This window comes from Scyliorhinus torazame, chromosome 3, assembly GCF_047496885.1.
Source record: "Scyliorhinus torazame isolate Kashiwa2021f chromosome 3, sScyTor2.1, whole genome shotgun sequence".
In the NCBI taxonomy this organism is placed as follows: domain Eukaryota; kingdom Metazoa; phylum Chordata; class Chondrichthyes; order Carcharhiniformes; family Scyliorhinidae; genus Scyliorhinus; species Scyliorhinus torazame.
The window spans coordinates 131,774,658-131,796,225 of NC_092709.1; the positions used below are offsets into that span (position 1 = coordinate 131,774,658).

The following is a 21,568-nucleotide window of genomic DNA, read 5'->3' on the forward strand; positions in this document are numbered from 1 at the left end:
TTCCAATCCCTTTCTCCGGCCCCTATCAATGCAGCATCACTCTCATAGACACACCTCTTCCTGCTTTTTCCATGCGGTCTCAAATCCCTTTGTCTCTACCTGCCAGAATCAAAGTGGCTTATTTCTACATTACATTAACTAATATCTCTAAAGTAACTATTTTATATCACATTCGTCATTCCCTCCTTTTATCATTCCATGATAACCGAACTATCCAATCCATAGCTACGGTTCCTCATTTAAAAAGACCCGTTGCTGCATTTCCAATTCCTGTCTTAGCCCCCCTTCATCTGCCTCACCCTCATGGATTTTAACAGTTAAATTTTTTTTGCGGTGATTGGGGCGGTGATCTGATCCAGTGCACCCCGCATTCTACCCATCACACATTTAAGGATGGCCAGGCCCACAAAGATGCAGCCGATAGCTACCACTAGATACATGGCCATATTTATCAACCAGTCCTTCCATCCTCCAAATCCCCAGTTACCCCAAGAGCCAGGATCCTGCATCCCGTCCAAGTGATCCCGTATGCGATCCATAAATTTAGTGATGTTAGCGGTCAAGTCCTGAACTCCCATGATACACTTGCCCTGTACTATGGCGCATACCCCACCCTCACGGGCCAGAAGATAGTCAAGAGCATACCGGTTCCGCATTGCAAACAACCGTAGCTGAGACAACTCCTTGGTTATTGCCCCGAGGGCTCCCAAGGTTTCATTTCCCAAGATGGTAAGGCCGCAAATAAAATAATTCCGATCACTGACAGCCAAGGAACCCCCCACACCTCCCAGTGTCAATACGCTCAGAATGCCCCACCCGGCTGAGTGGCCCCGGTTGGGTGCAAGAACCTGAGGTTTTTTCCAGTTCTCGCAAAATTCAGCAGAGACTGCCCTTGCCATCTGGGAAGGGTCGTTCTCTGTCCAATTCATGTTATTACATTTCACAGCAGTAACCACAGAAGGTGGTAGGCAATGCATTAACATAGGACAGTATTGAGGGGAATTCTGACCATTTTGATACAGCAAATCGCCTGACTGCCCCCGGTAGATTTCATTAAAACGCTCCAGAAATTCCTCTGGCTCTTCAGTCTTCCTAGGTTTTAGGTCTAAGATAACAGAAAGATTTATGGGCCTTTGAAATGTGCTATTCAACGCATTCAAGATCTGTGTCCTTCTATCGTCGTCTAACGCATAGGCCTGCTGGAGTGCGGCATGACTAGCATAATTCAGGTGGTTAAGATAATTGCGGTACTCTGCTGGGGTTAAAATCTGCTGGACTAGGGCCCAGAGGTCCCTTGAATCAGCTTGATAAATTGAGATGGTAGTTCTCAAGGAATCCATGAAGGCAGCAGGAGATTTTTTCTATCTGGGATTGTAGACATAATAGCCATCATCTCACTGGGTGTCCATGGGAAGTAAATGTCTATCGTGGGGTTCGCTCCCGCAGTCACTGGGTCGGGGTTTCGCATCTTCCTAATCGGTAACTGTCTCCGAATGTCACCAGGGGGCACTCTAGCTATTTCCCCTGGTTGTTCCAAGACTTCAACGTCTCTCCCTGTCACTAGGGGGAGTTCTTTCTCTTCAAAAGAAGTTGTTTCAGCTTCCTTTGTTCCCGAATCTTGTGGTTTCTGCATAGTTTGGAGAGACTTAGGTGATATGCTTACTTTTCCAAATTATTGAATTTTTATTTTTCTGTCAATTCAAGGCCAGCCATTGAACTACGTAGCTCATCTCTTGTTTGACCCACGCCTTTCCTCTACTTGCGCTTTTTTGTTAAAACTTAAAAATGTTTGAAAATTCAAATTGAATTACTGCAACTTGCAAGCTTAGCTCTGATCTCAACTCAGAACTAAATTTACAATTTGCTTAACACAAACTTGTATAACATTTACAACTTAATTATTTCTTTATCTTAACAATTTTTCTTTTAACAAGTTTTTTTTCTTTTACATACACATAAGTATTAGCAAAATTAACTATTATCTCCAGAGTGACACTTTTTAAAATGGTGTCCATGATCTTCTTTAAGTTTCTATTAATCTCCAGATAAAATTAGATAAACCTTATTTCAAGTGAGTAAAACTTAAGATTCTGGCAATTTCAATCAATTGCTTTCGAAAATAATAACTTTTATCAAAGAGGTGGAGAAACCTACTGGTTTCCTTTAATTAATTCAAAACGTAACTTTGCTGGTGTTCACTGACTCAAAGGAAAGGTATCCGATTACACTAGCGACTGGTGCTGTTATCTCAAGGCCTGAGTGAGAAGCACTGTCTGTCTTTAACTTTGCCTGCTGCTGTTAACCCTTTGAGAGACTTCTGCTTCAACCAATATGCAGCATTCCCCACAATCTCAACTAGTCCTCGGAACTGCGTTTTTCGCCAATACAGTCCAAGGAGACAATTTTAGCTTAATCAACTATATATTTAAAACACTCACACATAGAGTTGAACCATCTTCAGATTTAAAAACAGTTATACTGGACTGAACCTTCAGTACTGAAGTCCCATCAGCCCCTGAACCCATATAATAGACTGAACCTTCATTACTGAAGTCCCATCAGCCTCTGAACCCTTATACTTGGAATTGAATCATCATTTGAGATGTCACATCAACCCAAAACCCTAACCCAAGCCGAAACAACAATATGAAATCCCATCAATTAAATTGCTAATCCCCAGACTGAACTGTGATTTCGTCGAGGCGGTCTTTCTGTGCCAACCGCGAGTGACCAGACTAATCAGACGTTAAGAAGAGGGGAACAATCAATGCGCGGTCGTTTTCCAGTTCTACATTGAGGGCCCTTTGTTCCCCATCCTCCTGTTCATAATCAGTCTAATTCTGATTTCGCAGTTGGATCAGGATCGCCCCGAGAAATCCCGGTTTTCGGCACCAAATGTTGATTCCCAAATTTCTTTCTCCGTCAGTCTGGCCTCAATAAAAGTCGAGATGGATTTGCAAGTAAAAAGAAGTTATTTTATTCAGCTTGCAAGCTACCTAATCCACAGTGATACAGACAACATGTTGCTGTCTGCAGTCCCGGGACCTAAGTGAAGGTCCCAGACAAAGAGATCAGTGCTCATACATTCAAATGGCATCAAGTTTCACATACTCGACACCCATAGGTCATCCTATGTCCCTCCTGACCTGTTTGATCTATTCTGATTGGCTCACTTCCAATCCCTTTCTCCGGCCCCTATCAATGCAGCATCACTCTCATAGACACACCTCTTCCTGCTTTTTCCATGCGGTCTCAAATCCCTTTGTCTCTACCTGCCAGAATCAAAGTGGCTTATTTCTACATTACATTAACTAATATCTCTAAAGTAACTATTTTATATCACATTCGTCAGGACCGGAAAGAGGCCGGCTGCGGCCAAGGTGCTCAGGGGCTTTATGGATCAGATGGGGGGAGTAGATCCGTGGAGATTTGCCAGGCCTTTTGCCTGAGAATTTTCTTTTTTCTCCCATGTACACAAGGCCTACTACCGGATAGATTTTTTTGTTCTGGGCAGGGCATTGATCCCGAAAGTGGAGGGAACGGAGTATTCGGCCATAGCCATTTCGGACAACACCCCGCACTGGGTGGAACTAGAGCTGGGGGAGGAGAGGGACCAACGCCCGTTGTGGCGGTTGGATGTGGGACTGCTGGCAGACGAGGAAGTGTACGGGAGGGTGCGGGGGTGTATCGAAAGGTATCTGGAGGCCAACGACAAAGGGGTGGTGCAGGTGGGAGTAGTATGGGAGGCGCTGAAGGCGGTGGTCAGGGGAGAGTTAATCTCCATCAGGGCTCAGAGGGAGAAGAGAGAGGGCAGGGAAAGTGAGAGGTTAGTGGGGGAGATTTTAAGAGTAGACAGGAGATATGCAGAGGCCCCTGATGAGGGACTACTCAGGGAGAGGCGAAGTCTCCAGACGGAGTTTGACCTGTTGGCCACAGGGAAGGCAGAGGCACAGTGGAGGAAAGCACAGGGGGCGATGTATGAGTATGGGGAGAAGGCGAGCCGGATGATGGCACATCAGCTCCGTAAGAGGATGGCAGCGAGGGAAATAGGTGGAGTCAAGGATGGAAGGGGAACTATGGTGCGGAGTGCGGTGAAAGTGAATGAGGCATTCAAGGCCTTTTACGAGGAGCTGTATAGGTCCCAGCCCCCCAGGGGGAAAAGTGGGGATGCGACGATTCTTGGACCAACTGAGGTTCCCGAGGGTGGAGGAGCAGGAGGTGGCTGGTTTGGGGGTGCCAATTGGGGTGGAGGAGCTGGTTAAAGGACTGGGGAGCATGCAGGCAGGGAAGGCCCCGGGACAGGATGGGTTCCCGGTGGAGTTCTATAGGAAGTATGTAGACATGTTAGCCCCGTTGCTGGTAAGGACTTTCAATGCGGCAAGGGAGGGGGGGACCCTGCCCCCGACACTGTCGGAGGCGAAGATCTCTTTGATCCTGAACAGGGATAAGGACCCACTGCAATGCGGGTCGTATAGGCCGATCTCGCTCCTCAACGTAGATGCTAAGTTGCTGGCAAAGGTGTTGGCTACGAGGATTGAGGACTGTGTCCCGGGGGTGATTCACGAAGACCAGACGGGATTTGTAAAGGGCAGGCAGCTAAATACCAATGAGCGGAGGCTCCTAAATGTGATTATGATGCCATCGGTGGAGGGAGAGGCGGAGATAGTGGCAGCTATGGACGCGGAGAAGGCCTTTGACCGAGTAGAATGGGAGTATCTCTGGGAAGTGTTGCGGAGGTTTGGGTTCGGGGGAGGGTTTATTAGCTGGGTTAAGCTCCTATATAGGGCCCCGGTGGCGAGTGTGGTTACGAATCGGCGGAGGTCGGAGTACTTCCGGCTGTATCGAGGGACGAGGCAGGGGTGCCCCCTGTCCCCCCTGTTGTTTGCATTAGCAATTGAGCCTTTGGCCATGGCATTAAGGGAGTCCAGGAAATGGAGGGGGGTGGTTCGAGGGGGAGAGGAGCATCGAGTGTCGCTGTATGCAGACGACCTTTTGCTGTATGCGGCGGACCCAGTGGAGGGGGTGGTGGAGGTCATGGTGGAGGTCATGCAGAACCTAAGGGGACTTCTCGGGCTACAAGCTCAATGTAGGGAAGAGTGAGCTCTTTGTGGTGCATCCGGGGGATCAGGGAAGAGAGATAGACGACCTACTGTTCAGGAGGGCGGAAAGGAGCTTTCGATACTTGGGGATCCAGGTAGCTAGGAGCTGGAGGGCCCTGCACAAACTTAATTTGACGCGGCTGGTGGAGCAGATGGAGGAGGACTTTAAACGGTGGGACATGTTGCCACTCTCGCTAGCGGGTAGGGTACAATCGATTAAAATGGTGGTCCTCCCAAGGTTTCTTTTTGTATTCCAATGCCTTCCAATTGTGATCACCAAGGCCTTTTTTAAGAGGGTAGGCAGGAGCATTATGGGTTTTGTGTGGGCGAGTAAGACCCCGAGGGTAAGGAGGGGGTTCCTGGAGCGTAGTAGAGATAGAGGAGGGATGGCGTTGCCGAATCTGGGTGGCTACTAATGGGCAGCCAACGTGGCGATGATCCGCAAGTGGGTGATGGAAGGAGAGAGGGCAGCATGGAAGATGTTGGAGGTGGCGTCCTGCAAAGGAACGAGCCTGGGGGCACTGGTGACGGCACCGCTGCTGCTCTCGCCGACAAGGTACACCACGTGTCCGGTGGTGGCGGCAACGCTAAAGATCTGGGGGCAGTGGAGACGGCACAGGGGTGCAATGGGAGCCATGGTGTGGTCCCCGATCAGAGATAACCATCGGTTTGTCCCAGGAAGGATGGGCGGGGGGTTTCAGAGCTGGCATCTGGCAGGGATTAGAAGAATGGGGGACCTGTTCATCGGTGGGACATTTGCGAGCCTAGGGGCACTGGAGGAGAAGTTTGGGCTACCCCCGGGAAATGCTTTCAGGTACATGCAAGTGAGGCCGTTTGTGAGGCGGCAGGTGAGGGTATTCCCGCTGCTCCCTGCACAGGGGATTCAAGATGGTGATTTTGGGCGTATGGGTCGGAGAGGGCAAGGTGTTGGCGATATACTAGGAGATGAAAGAAGAGGGGGAGGCTTTGGTAGAGGAGCTGAAGGGTAAATGGGAAGAGGAGCTGGGGGAGGAGATTGAGGAGGGTCTGTGGGCTGATGTGCAGTGTGGAAGCCTGGATAAATGACATTGCCTGGTTTATCAAGTTGGAGAGCATAATGTTTGCCCTGAGAGGGTCTGTGCAGGGGTTCTCCAGGCGGTGGCAACCGTTCCTAGACTATCTCGCGGAGCGTTAGATGGAGTTCGGTCGACAGCAGCAGCAACGGGGGGGGGACATCTCTTTTTGGGGGGGAGGGGAGGGGAAGGGGGGCTTTTTCGGGGGGGGCATCTGAGCAAGAAAATACCTAAATGATCCGGAAAACTGATATGTACGGGAGGAATCCAATGTACAAAGTTCTGTATCATATGGATTTGCCATGTTTATGTCTTGCTATGCGAGTTTTCTTTTCTTTTTGTTACGGGGGCGGGGGTTTGTTTGTATGGTTGAAAATTTTGTTTAAAAATTCTTAATAAACATATTTAAAAAAAAAAAAAGTTGCAGCAGGGTCCTGGCTGGCATTTTACCAGTGACGCCAATTCAGAGGCTGCGTGCGGGAGCATCGTCAAGTTGTGGACGATGGCCTGCCTTGTGGACCTGCTGGCCCAATCAGGGGGCAGGCAACGTGGCAGGTTTGGCAGTGCCAGTGAGAAAGCTGGCCACTGCTCAGGCTGTAAGAAGGAGAGGGGGCTCCAATGCTGGGGGCCCCCTCAATTTAAGGTAAGTATTTTTTTAATTCACCATGTTGGAGTGAGGCAGGCCTTGATGGTTAGGAGATGTACCTTCCAGCAGCAGCACTGTAGCTATGGGGTGGCCATTGGCCAGGGGCCTCTCTGTGGGCCATGGCCCAGCTGCAAAAGAGCCCCCCCCCCCCCTCCCAGAACCAGCTAGGAGCCTTCCAGGGTTTTTTTGGTACTCCTTCCAAGTGGTGGCAAACTCTCACTCCATGCTTTCACTATGACTACACTTTAATCACTTTTCGATAAACCCTCCCTAAATTACTTTGGAATGGCCTAAATTAGTTGAATGTCCATTTGTTCTATTTATCAATTTTCCTCCATTCCTGTCTACGCTCTCCTGAAGATGTTGACTCCTTGGTGAAATGTGACTCAACCGTGATGCTTCTGATGTATCAGAGAAGTAGTTTGGTTCATAGTGAGGACCGACAATGAGTCCTGCAGGCTATTCAATTGTAGCGAATATACCAGCAGAGTATGATGGGCACCAGCCCCTCAGCTTTTGTCTATTTCCTAGCCTGAGTTTGTTTGGCCAATTACCATTTTCCTATTGGTGCTCCGGATGTAATTAGGTAATTGAGCACACACTGGGAATCAAACCTGGGGCTTTCTTGGTCTCTTTATACCTTTTATCTCAAATTTCTTATCATTTTATGTTTATTACCTATTTGAGTTAACAAAGGCACATCCTTGAAGACTATTATACCAACCATGACCTCTCGCTGTTGCATTTTTCTCGGAATTCTTATCTCCATTCAAGCTGTATATCTACTAACATCCACAACCTGACTTGTGTCCTAGTTCTACAATTAGCAACGTGTTTCTGAACAATTTATTTACATGTTACATCTCTTCCTCCCTCGTAGACCTCTCAACCGGCATGGTATGGGCTTAAGGTAACAGCACAGTGGTTAGCACATTGTTTTCCCGCATGGGGGGCCCCAATAAATCCCACTAAGGGGTTTCCCCTTTATTCTGAGTCCTCTACATGCTATGCTCTTCTCCATTTTTGAAACTTTATTCCTGCTTCCAAGGTTCGATTCCCGGCTTGTGTCACTGTCTGTGTGGAGTCTGCACGTTCTTCCCGTGTGTGCGTGGGTTTCCTACGGGTGCTCCGGTTTCCTCCCACAGTCCAAAGATGCGCAGGTTAGGTGGATTGGCCATCTAAATTGCCCTTCGTGTCCAAAAAAGGTTAGGTGGGGTTACTGGGTTATGGGGATAAAGGGGATAGGGTGCAGGCGTGGAGCTTAAATAGGGTGCTCTTTAGAGGGCCGGTGCAGACACGATGAGCTGAATGGCTTCCTTCTGCACTGTAATCCATCAGGCTTGATGCTTGAATGACCAAGCCACGGGTAGGTAAGGCCGCATGTGGGGCCCAAATATATCCCACTGAGGGGTTTCCCCTTTACTCTGAGTCTCTACATGCTTCGCCCTTCTCCATTTTTTAAACTTTATTCCTCCTTCCAAGGGCACCTCCATTCTGCGGCGCTCTCCTTTCTGTCTGAGCAGTGCCCTCCTGTCTTGATTGGTGCGGACCCTTTCAATGGGCCTTCAGCCTCCATAAGCTCCAAATTACTGTTGCACACTTCATGCCCTCACTAATTTCCATCCACTCTCACTCCTGTCCATACTAATGCACATTGACTCCCTTTCCCCCAAATCCTCACGTTGAAAAACTTCTTCCTCAGCTTTGCGATGCAAGCCTCAACTGCTTGTAACCTAATGTCTGGAATTCCTTCATTTAACCCCACCACCTCTTCAGAAACCTCCCATCTTTTCCTCCAAGCAATTGATCACCCCTTTTAATTGCTTTTTTCCCTGGCTTGATGGTCATTGTCTATATATCAGTCTGTGAATCACATTGGAACATTTTTCTTTGTATTAAAGGTGCTATATAAATGCAACTTGCTTACCTGCTAAAAGTTGCATAAGTTCAGGCTGCAGTAATTAGTGTTTTCACTTCTTTGCTTGCTGATTTCCGATGACGACATGGATAAAATTAGGAACATACTACATGAGGAATCATAGGTATCAATCGAAATGCCACTGCTTTGTGGCATTTACATAGATTACTTCAACACTTTGTGCTGCTGTAATGCTCTTAACAGCATGAAACACTTGCTGTTTAAATAAATATTTATTTATTTTAATTGAATATGACAGGCAAACTACGGAAAAGGCAATTTTATTCAGAGCCTCTGGAAAATGGTCGTGTGCTGACACAAGGCTCCTCCTTCACCTACCAAGATGTGCTGGATGAACTCATTGTTTATACCCACGATGGGACCAGCGTACAGTCAGATGAGTTCCGCTTCGCCTTTACAGATGGCCTGTATACAGAAAATGGGAAAATGGAGTTCTATGTGGAAAAGCAGAAGAACGAGACGCCAAGATTAGCAATCAACCGTGGCCTACAGTTCTCAGCAGGTAAGAATAAGAGTTCAAGTAATCTGGAAAACTCGTAAGGGGAGGGTTTCTATCCAAGCTCTCCATCTTTTTCACTGCAACTTTGGTGGAAAAGCTCCAGAAACTTTGGGCAAACAATGCTTGGTCCATTTTCCCCGCGGTATTCGCAGCCCGTTTGTTTCAATCATGACGGATGAGCAGGGGAACACCTCGGAAAATTCACACCATTAAACTCAAAGTAGAAAAGTTTGGATCTGATCTAAAATTTTCCATAAGGATTCTGTTAGTCACCGACTTTAGTAAGGTGTTTTGACCTAAATCAACATGTACAGCTATGCAGGTGACAACAGATGAACACAGAGCTCTTCTCGTGCAACCTGATCCATCACTGTTTGCATGGGTTGGTAGCAGGGCGATAGTTACTATTCACAACTACTATCCAGGAACCTCTGCTGGAAAGTGCATTGTAAACATAGTCATGAGCAACTTTGGGCTCTATTACGATGCTCTGATGTTGAATACCCTGCTAGCATTCTCTGTCTTCACCTCAATGATGATGGGGAACATTCAGATCACAGAACAGTGCAAATGTACTGCAGCACAATGGTAGAGAAAATGCATTAAAGTCCCAACAAAAGGCAAAAGTAAATCTCCAGCAATTCTATCTCAATTCTATCTATTGTGGGCGGCATGGTGGCACAGTCAATAGCACTGCTGCCTCACGGTGCCAGGGACCCGGGTTCGATTGCAGCCTTGGATGACTGCGTGAAGTTTGCACTGTCTCCCTGTGTCTGTTTGGGTTTCCTCTAAGTGTCCAGTTTCCTCCAGGTTGGGTGGATTGGCCATGCTAAATTGCCCCTCAGTGTCCAGAGGTTAGGAGGGGTTATGGGGTTGCAGTGAAGTGGGCCTGGGTGGGGTGCCCTTTCAGAGGGTTGGTGCAGACTCGATGGACCGAATGACTTCTTTCTGCACTGTTGGGATTCAGTGAAAAATAAGCTTCCCTTGAAATGGATTATTGCCTGTGGAATCTGCAGTTTCTGTTTTTTTTCTAATACACATAGAAATGTAAGCTAGTTCCATGCCCCTGTGGTCACAAAATACACGAGGGAAATCAAAGGGGCACCAAGCATGATTTTCCAAACATTCAAACTAGGCAATAGACTAGATAATACTGTACATAATGGAAAATTGTGTCATACCATCCAAATCAAAAAAGACCTGTCAATTAGACAACTTCTGCTGATTTAATGAAGTAATCTCTTTTTTGCATTTAGGCTCCGCATCAGTAATCACTCAACAGCACCTGCAAGCTACAGATATTGATTCTGACGATGAAAAGCTTAAGTTTGTCATAACCAAAGATCCTACTGTTGGGCGTTTGCAGATGTCTAAAAATGACAATTTGGTTCAAATTTCAATCAGGGGACCCATTAAAAGATTTACCCAGGCTGATATTAACAAAGGTAAGTCAGGCTTGAAGTACTGGCAATAACACAGCTGTTTAACAAAATACTTCTCTATCTTGGGTTGAGAAATGACACTGCCATTAATTTGTTTTTTATTGATATTGTTAACTGCAAAATAAATTACAGAAGGAATAATATCTGCATTCATGGTGCTCAAATGGAACTCACTTACTGAAAACAGCTAACAAAAATTTAGGCCTGTGCTGTCCGTCAATTACTGTGACATATTTAGCGGCTTTCCAAATTATAGGGAAATAATTTGATGTTGATGAGAAATAGATTTTTCCATTATTTTCCTGAAAAGAAAGCCTGACTTTTTTTGTAGCATTCTCACTTTTTAAACAATTTGAATGATTTTAAAACTTCCAAGAACTTAATTTAAATTTTCAAGTATTATGATAAAATAGTCAAAACCAAATTGAAATACTAAATGACCATTATATTTTAATCATGAATGATTCTTTTTCTGCATTGCAGGATATGTAGAGTATAGTCATGAAAAGGGAGAGCCTGGTGGAAGTTTTGCTTTCAAATTTGATGTGGTTGATCCAGATGGAAATAAACTAATTGATCAGTCCTTCTTCATTAGTGTGCTGGGTAAGAGTGCCCTCATTCTTGTTATTAAAGACTGTTTCATGTTTCTCTTAATTGTAAATTATCACCGCGAAAAAGTTAACATTTACTTTGTTTAACTGCTTTTTTGTAACACTGAAAACATTAAGGCCCCAAAAATCCATGGTAGTGCGCAATGTAGGGTAATTGCCAGGATTTGCCCTGCAACAAACTCTGCCACTGATCCCAGTATATTTTCTGGGGTCGACAAAAGTTCCTTCATTAGTCTGACAATGGAAAATATCCTCACCAGGTGCACGTAGTTCACCCGATATTGGAAACGTGATGCAAAAACCAGTAGGGCTGAAAGGCTGGTCTGGCATTTTGCCCTCCTCAGAAGGAAGCTACAATTTTGTAAGGGGGTCACTCTGAAGTAAATATTATCGACCCTACATTTCATTAGTGAGATTTAACTTCACATATTAATGTGTCCTGATCATATTTATGTTAAGCAATGGAACCACTTTATTTTCATGCATGTTCTGGTTATTAACATAAATTTGTGTTTTCATTTTACAGAAGATAAGCTCCCACCATCTATTGTAGTTAATAAAGGCTTGGTGCTGGATGAAAACACGGTGAAAAAAATAACAACCCTGCAGCTGTCAGCTACTGACCAGGATAGTGAACCTGGTGAACTGACATACAGGTTAACCAAACAACCCCAGTTTGGTCACATTGAGCATGCTGCTTCTCCAGGTAAAAGTAACAAAGATAACTTAACTCATGGGTCATTTCTAACTCTGGAGAAGTGACAGCTCACGTGTCGTGATACTTAAGTGGATACAAGTGTAATGAAACTAATCAAATAACAGCCTTAAATAAAAACAAAATACTACAGATGCTGGAAATCTGAACAAAAAAGAATTCTGGATAAATTCAGTACGTCTGACAGCATCTATGGAGAGACAAAGAGTTAACATTTCAGAACTAAATGACCCTGCACCAGGAACTTCTGTCGAAGGGTCATACGGACTCGGAATGTTGGGCCTCTTGCGTGATTTGCGATGCTTGGGATGCCTCCGGAAATCTCACGAGACATCGCCGTTTAGATCTCGCCCTCACTGGGTGGGATCCAGTTCTGCATATTTAAGTGAGCAGTAAGTCTGTGCCGGACTCTTTCAAGGCCAGTGATCGAACACCTACACCTTGGAGACTTCGCCATTGAGCAGTGGTCCACACAAATGTGGACCAAGCGTAACAGCATTTGGGGGGTGGGGAGGTCTCGCAAGCCATTGGAAGCCCCTCGATGCTTGGGCTCTGGGCAGAGTGATACTCTGGCACTCCAATTGCCAGCCTGGCACTGCCGGCCTGGCACCCTGGCACTGCCACACGGGGCACCATAAGATCATAAGACATAGAAGCATAATTAGGCCACTCGGCCCATTGAGTCTGCTCTGCCATTCAATCATGGCTGATATTTTTCTCATCCCCATTCTCCTGCCTTCTCCCCATAACCACTGATCCCCTTATTAATCAAGAATCTATCTATCTCTGATATAAAGGCACTCAGTGATTTGGCCTCCACAGCCTTCTGCAGCAAAGAGTTCCACAGATTCACCACCCTCTGGCTGAAGAAATTCCTCCTCATCTCTGTTTTAAAGGATCGTCCCTTTAGTCTGAGATTGTGTCCTCTGGTTCTAGTTTTTCATACAAGTGGAAACATCCTCTCCATGTCCACTCTATCCAGGTCTTGCAGTATCCTGTAAGTTTCAATAAGATCCCCCCTCATCCTTCTAAACTCCCAACGAATACAGACCCAGAGTCCTCAACCGTTCCTCACACGCACTGCCAGTGTGCCTGGATGGCAATGCCCTGGTGTCAGGTTGTCAAGGATTGGGTTCAGGGGTGCCCTGCCCTTATGAGGTGGGGTGGGGGGTCCGAAATCCTCGGTGGGGGGGTTGGATTGAGAGAGCGTGGCGGCATTTAAAAATGGCACCTTGATCTCTTCCTGTGCTGACGGAGCTGCGCTCGTCAGTGCAGGAAATGAAGGTAATTGCGGCCTCGGCGGGTGTTTCTCTCTGAGGCCAGAAAAGAAATAGAGTCCCGTTTTACAGTGTCATTCTCGACACTGCAGGCGCCCAGAAACACCCTGCTGAACAAGCCCAAAACGGGACTCTGTTTTGTTCCCATTAATTCGTGCCCATTAACTCTGTTTCTCTTCACAGGTGCTGTCAGACCTGCTGTGTTTATCCAGCATTTTCTGTTTTTATTCAAATGACAGGACTAGTTTTATTTTTTCAATAATTATTCAGGCTCAAAGTATGCATACAATCTTTAAATTGGGTGACAGTGCATCCATGATTTATGTTGAAAACTGAACAAGGAACCCTGGATTTAACTAAAACTATCCACAAGGTGGCATCTACATGAACATGCGTGTTTTTTTCCTTCCTCTGCTCTCACATTCCTTTGGAAGTGAGGGAAACTGACATCCAGCTCCAATCTGGGCCAGAAAACTCCTGTGACCCAGTAGCATTTAAGTGAATTAATATATGAATACTTTAAACACAGTTTCTTTTAATTCTATGAGGGTTAAGTTAGCAATTTAGTTGTGTTTTCCAGGTGTGATATTGTCCAGACTTGTAGGACCTCTTATTCTATCTTCTTTTTTAAAAAACTGTATTTATTCAAAGTTTTTCAATAATTTTACAAAATACTCCAAAAAGGAAAATAATACAAAGAAAGAAGGGCAACGTGCCAACAAAACAAAACAAACTAACACTCAACTCAAAACGAACTGGGACATGCGCCCCTTACAAAAAGGAAAATAAATCAGCCCCCCCCCCCCGGTGGCTGCTGCTGCTGACCTCCACCTAACGTTCCGCGAGAAAGTCAAGGAACGGTTGCCACCACCTGGAGAACCCCTGCAAGGACCCTCGCAAGGCAAACATTATCTTCTCCAACCTGAGAAACCCCGCCATGTCGTTGACCCAAGCCGCTACGCTTGGGGGCTTCGTGTCCCTCCACATTAACAAGAGCCTCCTCCGGGCTACCAAGGAGGCAAAGGCCAGGGCTCCGGCCTCTTTCGACTCTTGCACTCCCGGATCATCCGATACCCCAAATACCGCTATCCCCCAGCTCGGTTTTACCCGCGTATCCAAGACCTTGGGCATAGCCTTTGCAAAGCCCTTCCAAAACTCCTCAAGCGCCGGGCACCCTCAGAACATATGGGTGTGGTTTGCTGGTCTCCCCAAACACCTCACACACCTGTCCTCCACCCCAAAAAATGTACTCATCCTCGCCCCTGTCATATGCGCCCTGTGTACCACTTTCCTCTGGATCAGGCTAAGCCTGGCGCAAGATGAGGAGGAATTGACCCTGCCCAGGGCGTCAGCCCACAGGCTCTCATTCAGCGCCTCACCCAGCTCCTCCTCCTACTTGCCCTTCAGCTCCTCCACAGAGGCCTCCTCCACCTCCTGCAGCTCCTGGTATATCTCCGAGACCTTACCCTCTCCAAATATTCAAATACACGGCAAAGAGTTCATTAATCAAAAAACATAAAGAAATCACTTTAAAACAAATGGATAGAATTATTCAAGAACTTGGAAAGGTAGGAACTCGGAGACGAACCTTGCACGAGATCTTACTCCTAAGGGAATCCTTGGGCGAGATTCTCCACTCCCGCGCCGGTTGGGAGAATCGGCTGGGCCGCCAAAATTTCCCGCGACGCCGGTCCGACGCCCTCCCACGATTCTCCCAAGCGGCGGGAACAGCCCCGTCGAGTTCCGCAGACCGGAGAATCGCCGGAGACACCCAAAATGGCGATTCTCCGGCACCCCTGCTATTCTCAGGCCCGGATGGGCCGAGCGGCCAGCCCAAAACGGCGGGTTCCCCCCGGCGCCGTCGGGAACAGCGCGGGAACGCTGGGGGGGCGGCCTGCAGGGGGGGGGATGGGGGGATCCTGCAACCGGGGGGTACCTCAAATGTGGGGTGCCCACCGATCGTCGGGCCGTCCTCTCTGAAGGAGGACCTCCTTCCTTCCACAGCCTTGCAAGATCCGTCCGTCATCTTCTTGCGGGGCGGACTCGGGGAGGACGGCATCCACGCATGCGCGGGTGACGGCAGTTATGCGGCGCCGGCCACGTCATGTATGCGGCGCCGCCTTTACACAGCGACAAGGCCTGGCGCGTGTAGGTGACGCGGCCCCGCTCCTAGCCCATTATCGGGCCCTGAATCGGTCAGGATAGGGGCCGTTTCGCGCCATCGTGAAACTCGACGGCGTTCACGACGGAGTGGGCACTTCAGCGCGGGAGTGGAGAATCCCGCCCCTTATCTATGGATTAGTCCCTCATTTTCTCTCACTGGTTTCTAATTCTCAGCTGAGACCTCCTGGTTCGTTCAAATAGATGTCTGTTACTTAGAGGGCAAATTACTAATTAAACATTGGCCATTATTTAAGATTGACTGGTGTCTGTCAGGAATAATTTATTGTCTACGTGGACTGCATTACGAGAAGGGGATTCTCACGCCACGGCTATCCATCAATCTTGCTCTAACTACTTAATTGATACATTCGTATTACTACATGCACTGGAATACAATGATCTATTCATTGTATGAAATATTTGTTGCTGAATTGCTGCAGTCGTGACAGTTCATTCATTATCTAAAGCAATTATTATCTTTTCACAGTCGAGGCCTTTTGCAAAATCCCATTCTCTAGCTTTGCACTCAGTCAATACATAAGATACCAATAAATCACTGAATCAAAAACCTATCACCACTACACCGTCTAGAGTACTGATCTAAAGATGTTAATTCTTTTTATGAATTAATTGCAGCTGTAATGAACAGAAATTAGCATTTTCAGACATATATTTTTCATTTAGTTTTGTGGTTCTGAAACAGAAGGTTTGTAAATAATTTATGATTTGTCTTTTTCTCCCTAATTGTGATTTTGTTGTAGCCTTAGTCACTCTACGAAAGTTTCAATCCGTAAGTTACATCAAGGTGTAAGTCACTTTTAGAGGACAGATTGTAAAATAAATTAATGTTTGATAATGAACCAAAAGCAGAAATATCTATTTATGCTAACTAGTGATAAACAAAGCAACTTTTGTCTGGCTCTTTATCTTTATGTTGGGGAACTGTGCCAGGTCGAGACTACTAAACTTGCTGCTGAAACTAATAACACAAGTGAAAAAATGGAGCGGAATTCTCCGTTGGCTGACACCAAAATCACGAACCACGATTGGGCGGAGAATAGATTCTGACTCCAAATCGCAATTCTCCGTCACCTCGACAGCGGCGTCAATGCAGTCAGGAACACACATGCAGTAAACACCGTTTGCATGTCATTAGTGGGCCAGACTAGGTATTCTCTGAGGACTCCATGACACTCCGCCTCCAAAGGGCCAAGTTCTCGATGGCACGGTTCACTTGTGCTTTTAAAAATCGTGAAACCGGCGTGGCGGTTACTGAGGCAGAGAGAGGGGTTACGGAAAGTGTCCAACATCGCCATAATTTGTTAGCAGTTGTGCCACTAGCCGGGGGTCTTCTGCAAGGACGGGGGGGAGTACCGGAGGTGGCTGGGGTGGGTTGTGGGGCTGGGATGAATGGGCACAGAACACCATTGCCGCAGCTGGCAAGGCAACCATGCAGGTGCACACGCTGCTAACAGCCCACTGTGAACTTAGGCCCAAGGGCGTATGGATGTCCTCCCAGGCGCCCTTTGGCCCTAGCCGACCCAGCACAACCAAGGCCATCTTGTTGACTGGGACGGGTGTGTATGGGGATTATAATATGTATATGCGGCTGCAGCTTGTCAGCCTCCCAAATGTCAATCACAGACCCTGCGAATCCCACACCGTTTTTCATTGGAATCGATTGTGATCCATGTGGCGCCAATGCTCGCCCCTCCACAGTTGCTGAATCGATCAACATTCGATGCCTGTTTTGCTGTCGTGAAAGTCCACAAATTCTGCGTCGGCATTAACACTTATTCTCAGAAACGGAGAATCCCACTCACAGCCTAGCTCAAAAATATTGTTCACCCAGTCTCCCTCGAATCAGCTGAAACTTGTGGAAAAGCCTTGTGGTTAATGGGAACAACAGTTAGATTGCCAAATCTGGTGAAATATTTCAAAAGTGTATTTCATATTTGTACCATTCAACCTAGAATGTTCTTCTTTGCATTTTATTAATGTTTCATTCTTTCCAAAAGGAACAAAGGTTAGCTATTTTACTCAGGCTGACCTTGCGGCTCGAAGCATTCAGTACGTCCACACTAGTGAGGAGGAAAAACATTCTGACGATTTCACCTTTTCAGTGTCCGATGGTGTCAATGAGGTACAGTAAAAGTTGACATTTATTGGAGCAGTTGAACTACTGGAGCCATGTTGTGACTGACAAGCTGCATTCTAAAATGCTCCATATCTATTAACACAATGGTGCAAAGCACCACAGCTAAAGGAGGAATGGCAGAGTCAAAGCTGGTGAGCAAAATGGCCAGCAGCTTGGATTAGGATGGAGAGTCAAAGAGTAGGGGCGGGATTCTCCAATAATGGGGCTATGTCCCCACTCCGGCGTCAATGGTCCCCGATAATGGGGAATGCTCCCCTTCCTAGGGGGCTAGGTTGGTGTCGCAGTGGTCCCCCAGCGGAACGGCCGGCACGAGTTTGCACATGCGCGCTACAGCCGGCGTGATTCCGCGCATGCGCGGGGGTTCCCTTCCCCGGGCAATATGGCGGAGCCCTACAGGGGCCCGGTGCGGAGGACCAGAGGCCCACGGATCCAGCCCACCTGTCGATCGGTAGGCCCCGATCGCGAGCCAGGCCACCGTGGGAGCCCAGCCCCCGGGGTCGGATCACCTTGCTCCCCCCCCCCAACCAGGACGGCCCCCGCAGACCCACCTTCCAAGTCCTGCTGTGTGGGACCTGAGTAACCCACGCCGGCAGGACTCAGCCGAACTCGTCGGCTACTCGGCCGGAGAATCGCCAGGGGGGCCGCTTCCAACAACCCCCGACTGGCGCGGCGGGAATCCCACGGGCGCCAGAGAATCAGGAAGGCCGTTCTCGCGCCCCCCCCCCCCCCCCCCCCCCCCCCAGGGATTCTCCGACCCGGCGCAGGGTGGGAGAATCCCGGCCTAGGACTCTGAGTCTGTGCTTTTGAAAGCAGTTATGGAAATGATGAGTTGCGGAGTCTTGTGGTGGCCTTGAGAGGAGCAGCAGAGAATGCCTACAAGATGTTAGGTTAAAGCGATCAAAGTGGTTGGGTTGCTTTGAATGAGGTAATGGAGGGATTTGAAAATTTGGAACAGATGCGGGAGATTAACCTTAGCTTGTACTTCTACCGTACATCATGGACTGTACCTCCTAACTTCTCCTGAGTTGACAGCCGGGTGCTTGATGGAGTCAAGAATCAAACTAAAGTCGTCTCCATTGACTGTAAATAGATCAATGGTGATTCTGGACCAAGGAACTGGCTGAACCTTGTGAGGGTGTTGAGGTTCTTTTCATGGCTGTGGCTCTGGCATGCCTCTCATATCCTCACTAACCTATGGCCAATTGACCATGTGCGTTGCCGGCTTGCCTCTCCAACCGTCCCTCTGAAAATCTAATCGTGTTACTGAAGCATCGAGAGCCAGTGAAGCATTCCAACTGTATGATTTTCCGGCTCTGCAAACAAACTCACCCACATAGGTGATTGAATATTTCCCCCCTTGGTATCAGCTGAACTCTGATGTAAAGTTGTTTTTACTAAAATAGGCGAGAAGTTCTGGAGTTAAGAATAGCCATTGCTTCAGATACTTATATTTCGAGTTTGATGAAATTATGATTTTACAAGCCTTTTTCGAATAAAATGCAATATTTCAGTATATTTTTAATGCAGTAGGCCACAGTTGCATATGTTTGTAAACAATTTGATATTTTTCTGTAAGTCAACTCATGGCATTTTTTGCCCTTTATCTGTAAAGCGAACTGAATGCCAATATTAATCTTCGTTACTTTATTCCGTCACAATTTATAAATACAATTATAGTAGTTACACCTTTTATGCTGCCTAAAGTTACTGAAAGTCTTGACTAAATAGAGCATTGTCTTTTCTTCGTTAAATCAGGTGTCTCAAACATTTTATATTACTATTCGCCCTGTGGATGATGCACTGCCGGTGGTACAGATCCCGGGTATGCGAGTGCAGGAGGGAGTAAGGAAAACTATCACTGAATTTGAGCTAAAAGCCACTGATGCAGACAGTGAAGTGAGTTTACAGTGTAGACTTGCTCTCCTTTTACCTCTGCGTGTTTCCTCATTGTTTGTAATTACTTTGTTTATGATTACTTGATATGCTTCACCGCTTTTTTCATGGAGCAGAATATTTTTGTTGCCTTTGCACCTGCAACAAAAACTTCTGTTTTATAGCAACTTTAACACAATAAAACATCCCAAGTGCTTCCCAATTATGTTATCAAACAATATATGGCACTGCACCACATAGGTATTAGAGCAGATGACCGAAAGCTTAGTCAAATAGGTATATTTTAAGGGATGCCTTAACAGTGGAAAGAGAAGTAGGTAGGCAGATTGCTTTAAGCAGGAATTTCTCGAGTTTAGGGCCTTGACAATTGAGTGCAGTCCTACCCAACTGGACAACAACCATCATGTAACCGACAGCAATTAACGGAAAGATGTGAATGGAAGATAATTCAATTTGCAGTTTTATCTTTTGCTTTTGAGGCTGAAGTTGAGACTGCAGCATAATTCCATACCAGCATACATCACCCTCTCAATCTTGCCCCTCACCTGAGATGTGGTGATCCTCAGGTTAAATCACCTCCAGTCCGCACTCCCCCTCAAAGGGGAAAGCAGCCTGTGGTCATCTGGGAATATGGCGACTTGACCTTTTATCTATGTTTCTATTTTGTAATGGTAACATTAAAGACAATGGAATGCACTGAAATTTAGAAGTGAATTTTCTGTTCCGTCATAGCCAGTAAGGGACAGCCTCACTTTGAACGTTTTCCTGTTTTATTCAGAAGCCAGTTATACTCGTTTTTTCATTAAATGCAAACAAAATAACTGTTTTTCTTTTCATTATATAACCACCTCAATATTTCGTCACACTTTCTTAATTGATTCTTACTTTTGTATTGAAGACACTGTATTCATTTCTATTGCTCTGTGAATGGCATCACTTCCAACTCAACAGTAACCTGGCAGAGCCAATAATCCTCCTTTTATGGAACACAATTAATTGATTTCCATTCCATTTACTTTAATGGAACAACATTAAGGCAGGTACTAAAAGGAAAATAAATAAAAGAATAAACCTGCATTTGTCTAGCACCTTTCATGATCTCAGGATGCCCGAAGCACTTTCGGCCAATGAAGTACTCTTTTGGAATTTAGTTACTGTTGTAGTGGGCCACTTCATTGGCTTACCACTCAAGAAGTGAAGGTGCAAATTACCCTTGTCTTAAAGCTAACATGATATTTTGAATTAATGAGAATTAATTGCAACCTGAGTACCCAATTAATGCTATGAACTCTTAACACGACAGGCTGAATCTTTGACCTTTACCATTGTGCAACCACCACGCCATGGGACGATTGAGCGTACTAACAATGGTCACCACTATCGACAGACCAACACGTTTACAATGGATGACATTTATCAGAACCACATCAGCTACAATCACGATGGTAGCAATTCTCTCAAAGATCGCTTTTCTTTCTCCGTGTCCGATGGAACAAATCCTTTCTTCATTGTTGAAGAGGCAGGAAAGGAGGTGGGTTCTTGACATTAAAGACTAGTTTAATGAAATAGGCGTTACTTTGTTGAAAGGGAAGAGTGCAGAAACCTAACTCCTGATATTTTTTGTTCATCTTTTAATTTCCTTGATGTGTGAGGCTACCTGCCGAGGGAGTAAAATGCAGCAGTAGCAGAAAATGGCAAATTTGCAACTATTCTACATCTCCCTGATTTTCCATTCCATTGTCTTCAGACAAAAATTCGGCAGGCTGCCAAGCTGGCCACAGATACTCTATCTCGCACTGTACTCTCACATAAGTTAAATTTCACCTCCAGAGTTTTGGAGGTGTTCAAAGTTAGTGAGTGGCACAGGTGAGGATGCTCTGCCCTTGCCATGCACCTGCCTCTTGTCCATGCACTTTCCCCTGTGCATAGGCCTGCCTCCTGTGCACACGCCTTCCCTTCCAGTAGTCATGAATGGAAGTGATTTTTCACTTGCCTGGTCCGAGAAATATACAGGGCATTTGTAAAACCTTTACTTTTCTGACAGCTGACAGCAGTTAATTGAATAAAGCTGGGA

At 46.4% G+C, this 21,568-nt stretch overlaps 1 protein-coding gene across 2 annotated transcripts in view; it reads left to right on the forward strand.

Moving 5' to 3' along the window:
• The window catches only part of fras1 (Fraser extracellular matrix complex subunit 1), a 714,708-nt gene that overhangs the window by 552,049 nt on the left and 141,091 nt on the right, over positions 1–21,568 (forward strand). For both annotated transcript variants that reach the window (XM_072496214.1, XM_072496215.1), the window contains 7 exons: positions 8,975–9,238; positions 10,492–10,680; positions 11,161–11,280; positions 11,815–11,994; positions 17,462–17,586; positions 19,357–19,497; positions 20,798–21,025. In XM_072496214.1, the coding sequence (XP_072352315.1) occupies positions 8,975–9,238; positions 10,492–10,680; positions 11,161–11,280; positions 11,815–11,994; positions 17,462–17,586; positions 19,357–19,497; positions 20,798–21,025 (1,247 nt within the window). The remainder of the gene's footprint in view (positions 1–8,974; positions 9,239–10,491; positions 10,681–11,160; positions 11,281–11,814; positions 11,995–17,461; positions 17,587–19,356; positions 19,498–20,797; positions 21,026–21,568) is intronic.